This window comes from Oncorhynchus kisutch, linkage group LG24 (assembly GCF_002021735.2).
Source record: "Oncorhynchus kisutch isolate 150728-3 linkage group LG24, Okis_V2, whole genome shotgun sequence".
NCBI classification, from domain to species: Eukaryota; Metazoa; Chordata; class Actinopteri; order Salmoniformes; family Salmonidae; genus Oncorhynchus; species Oncorhynchus kisutch.
Window position 1 is genome coordinate 33,088,135 of NC_034197.2, and position 2,500 is coordinate 33,090,634.

Consider the following 2,500-nt stretch of genomic DNA (forward strand, 5'->3'; position numbering starts at 1 on the left):
ACTCTCTCTACCTCTTCCTCCATCTCTCTTACTCCCCAAACTCACTGTGTCTGTCTGTCTCGGAAAGGGTGTACATCCTCATGATTTTCTATGACCAAATATATGTGCTGTATTGTTGAAAAAATGTCCACCTTTTTGTATCACCTTGTAGTCCGCTGACATTTGCTAGCTTGTGGGTTTGTGGTGTGGTCGTACCAGTGACCTGAACACAACCACAAAACCCAATGGCAGCTCAGATGTATTAAAAACCACAAAGAGAACCAGGCACAAGCTTTGTCCCAATTCAGTCAATACCAGTCTAGTATGCAGTCTCTGTGTCCGCAGTCTCTGTGTCCCCAGTCTCTGTGTCCCCAGTCTCTGTGTCCCCAGTCTCTGTGTCCCCAGTCTCTGTGTCCCTAGTCTCTGTGTCCCCAGTCTCTGTGTCCCTAGTCTCTGTGTCCCCAGTCTCTGTGTCCCCAGTCTCTGTGTCCCCAGTCTCTGTGTCCCCAATCTCTGTGTCCCAGTCTCTGTGTCCCCAGTCTCTGTGTCCCCAATCTCTGTGTCCCTAGTCTCTGTGTCCCCAGTCTCTGTATCCACAGTCTCTGTGTCCCCAGTCTCTGTGTCCCCAGTCTCTGTGTCCCTAGTCTCTGTGTCCCCAGTCTCTGTGTCCCTAGTCTCTGTGTCCACAGTCTCTGTGTCCCCAGTCTCTGTGTCCCCAGTCTCTGTGTCCACAGTCTCTGTGTCCCCAGTCTCTGTGTCCCCAGTCTCTGTGTCCCTAGTCTCTGTGTCCCCAGTCCTACCTCTATATGTTCCCTTAAGGAAAACCCCTTTCAGGGGAGAAGATGTGTATATAACATCCCTTTATCCCACTACAGATGGATGTGTATATAACATCCCTTTATCCCACTACAGATGGATGTTGACACTAAAATGCTTTCTGCTTTCTGCCACAACTCTACCAACATATTGATTATTTGTGTCTGTTTTCTTCTCGTTTAAATCTCCTCTCTGTAGCTCCCTCAGGCTCAAAAGGTAAACAGTCTGACTGGAGGTCTGTCTCTCTCCCGCTCACCACTGTGTCTCCGTGTGTGTGTGTGTTTGGATTTGTTCACCTGTGTTTGCAGCGTGGAGTGTGTCCATGCGTGTTTGAGCACCCGTCTCCGGTGTGGAATGGTCACATCCGTGTTGGAGCTCACATTTTAAGACACAGCGTAGTTGAGAGATCTCCCATGGCTTTGATGTGTGATATGGTGTGTGTTGCTTTATTTGGTCATTTATTTGGAATGATTCAACCACCTGGATTCCGATGCCGGCTAATGCATTTCTGTCATTGGTGGTACTGTTTCATTGCATTCATCACCTGCACTTCTGATCACACACACACACACACACACACACACACACACACACACACACACACACACACACACACACACACACACACACACACACACACACACACACACACACACACACACACACACACACACACACACACACACACACACACATAAATAAATAAACTCACTCTCACACATTCCCACTTTTTCATCCATCATTGGTGTTGCTTTGCTGATATGTGTGCACGCTTGTGTGTGTTTGCGTTTGTGTGTGTGTGTGTGTGTGGTTACGTCCATGTACATGGGTGCGTGTGGGTAAGCTTGTGAGTCTGTCTGTGTGTGTGTGTGTGTGTGTGTGTGTGTGTCAGTGTTAAAATGCACTCACTGTTACTAACCAGAGAGTAGAAAAGGTAATTGCCTATAATGGCTGTTGTGATGATTTTTTGTGATGATTCTTCTCTTCATAGTTGGTGCTTTGTGATGAATATGTCGTGGTGGAGCAGAACTTCTGCTGAGTGCCTCCATAAGCAGAACGATAATGATCCTGAAGCAGAGAGGGTTTATGGAGGAGCGCGGCAACGGACAATTCAGATCAACGCAGAAAATAGCACTCCCATCACTGCACTGCCATGTGTCTGCCATACAACCATACCACGCACACACAGTCTGACAGAGCGTTGGAGAAGCACATGAGTGCCTCACAATCATCCACGTAACACCTGCCTAACCCACGAAATACACACATAGGGTAGAAGTAGTGGTGGCTATTCAGCATGATATTCTGTCAGGATTGAGCTTTTTTATCCAATTGTTTTCATTGTAGATTCAGGTTTTAGGCTGATATGTGATTGGTAGATGCAACGGTGGCACCATACTGAGATTCAGGGCTTGTACCTGTCTGATTGGTAGATTCAGGGCTTGTACCTGTCTGATTGGTAGATTCAGGACTGTTTCCTTTCTGATTGGTAGATTCAGGGCTTGTACCTGTCTGATTGGTAGATTCAGGGCTTGTACCTGTCTGATTGGTAGATTCAGGGCTTGTACCTGTCTGATTGGTAGATTCAGGGCTTGTACCTGTCTGATTGGTAGATTCAGGACTGTTTCCTTTCTGATTGGTAGATTCAGGACTTGTACCTGTCTGATTGGTAGATTCAGGACTGTTTCCTTTCTGATTGGTAGAT

The 2,500-nt window shown here is 47.0% G+C and overlaps 1 protein-coding gene across 1 annotated transcript in view; it reads left to right on the forward strand.

Annotated features, from left to right (window-relative positions):
• The window catches only part of LOC109880355 (voltage-dependent calcium channel subunit alpha-2/delta-3), a 310,106-nt gene that overhangs the window by 210,833 nt on the left and 96,773 nt on the right, over positions 1-2,500 (forward strand). The window contains 1 exon segment of the mRNA XM_074933786.1: positions 994-1,011. Coding sequence (XP_074789887.1) covers positions 994-1,011 — 18 coding nt within the window.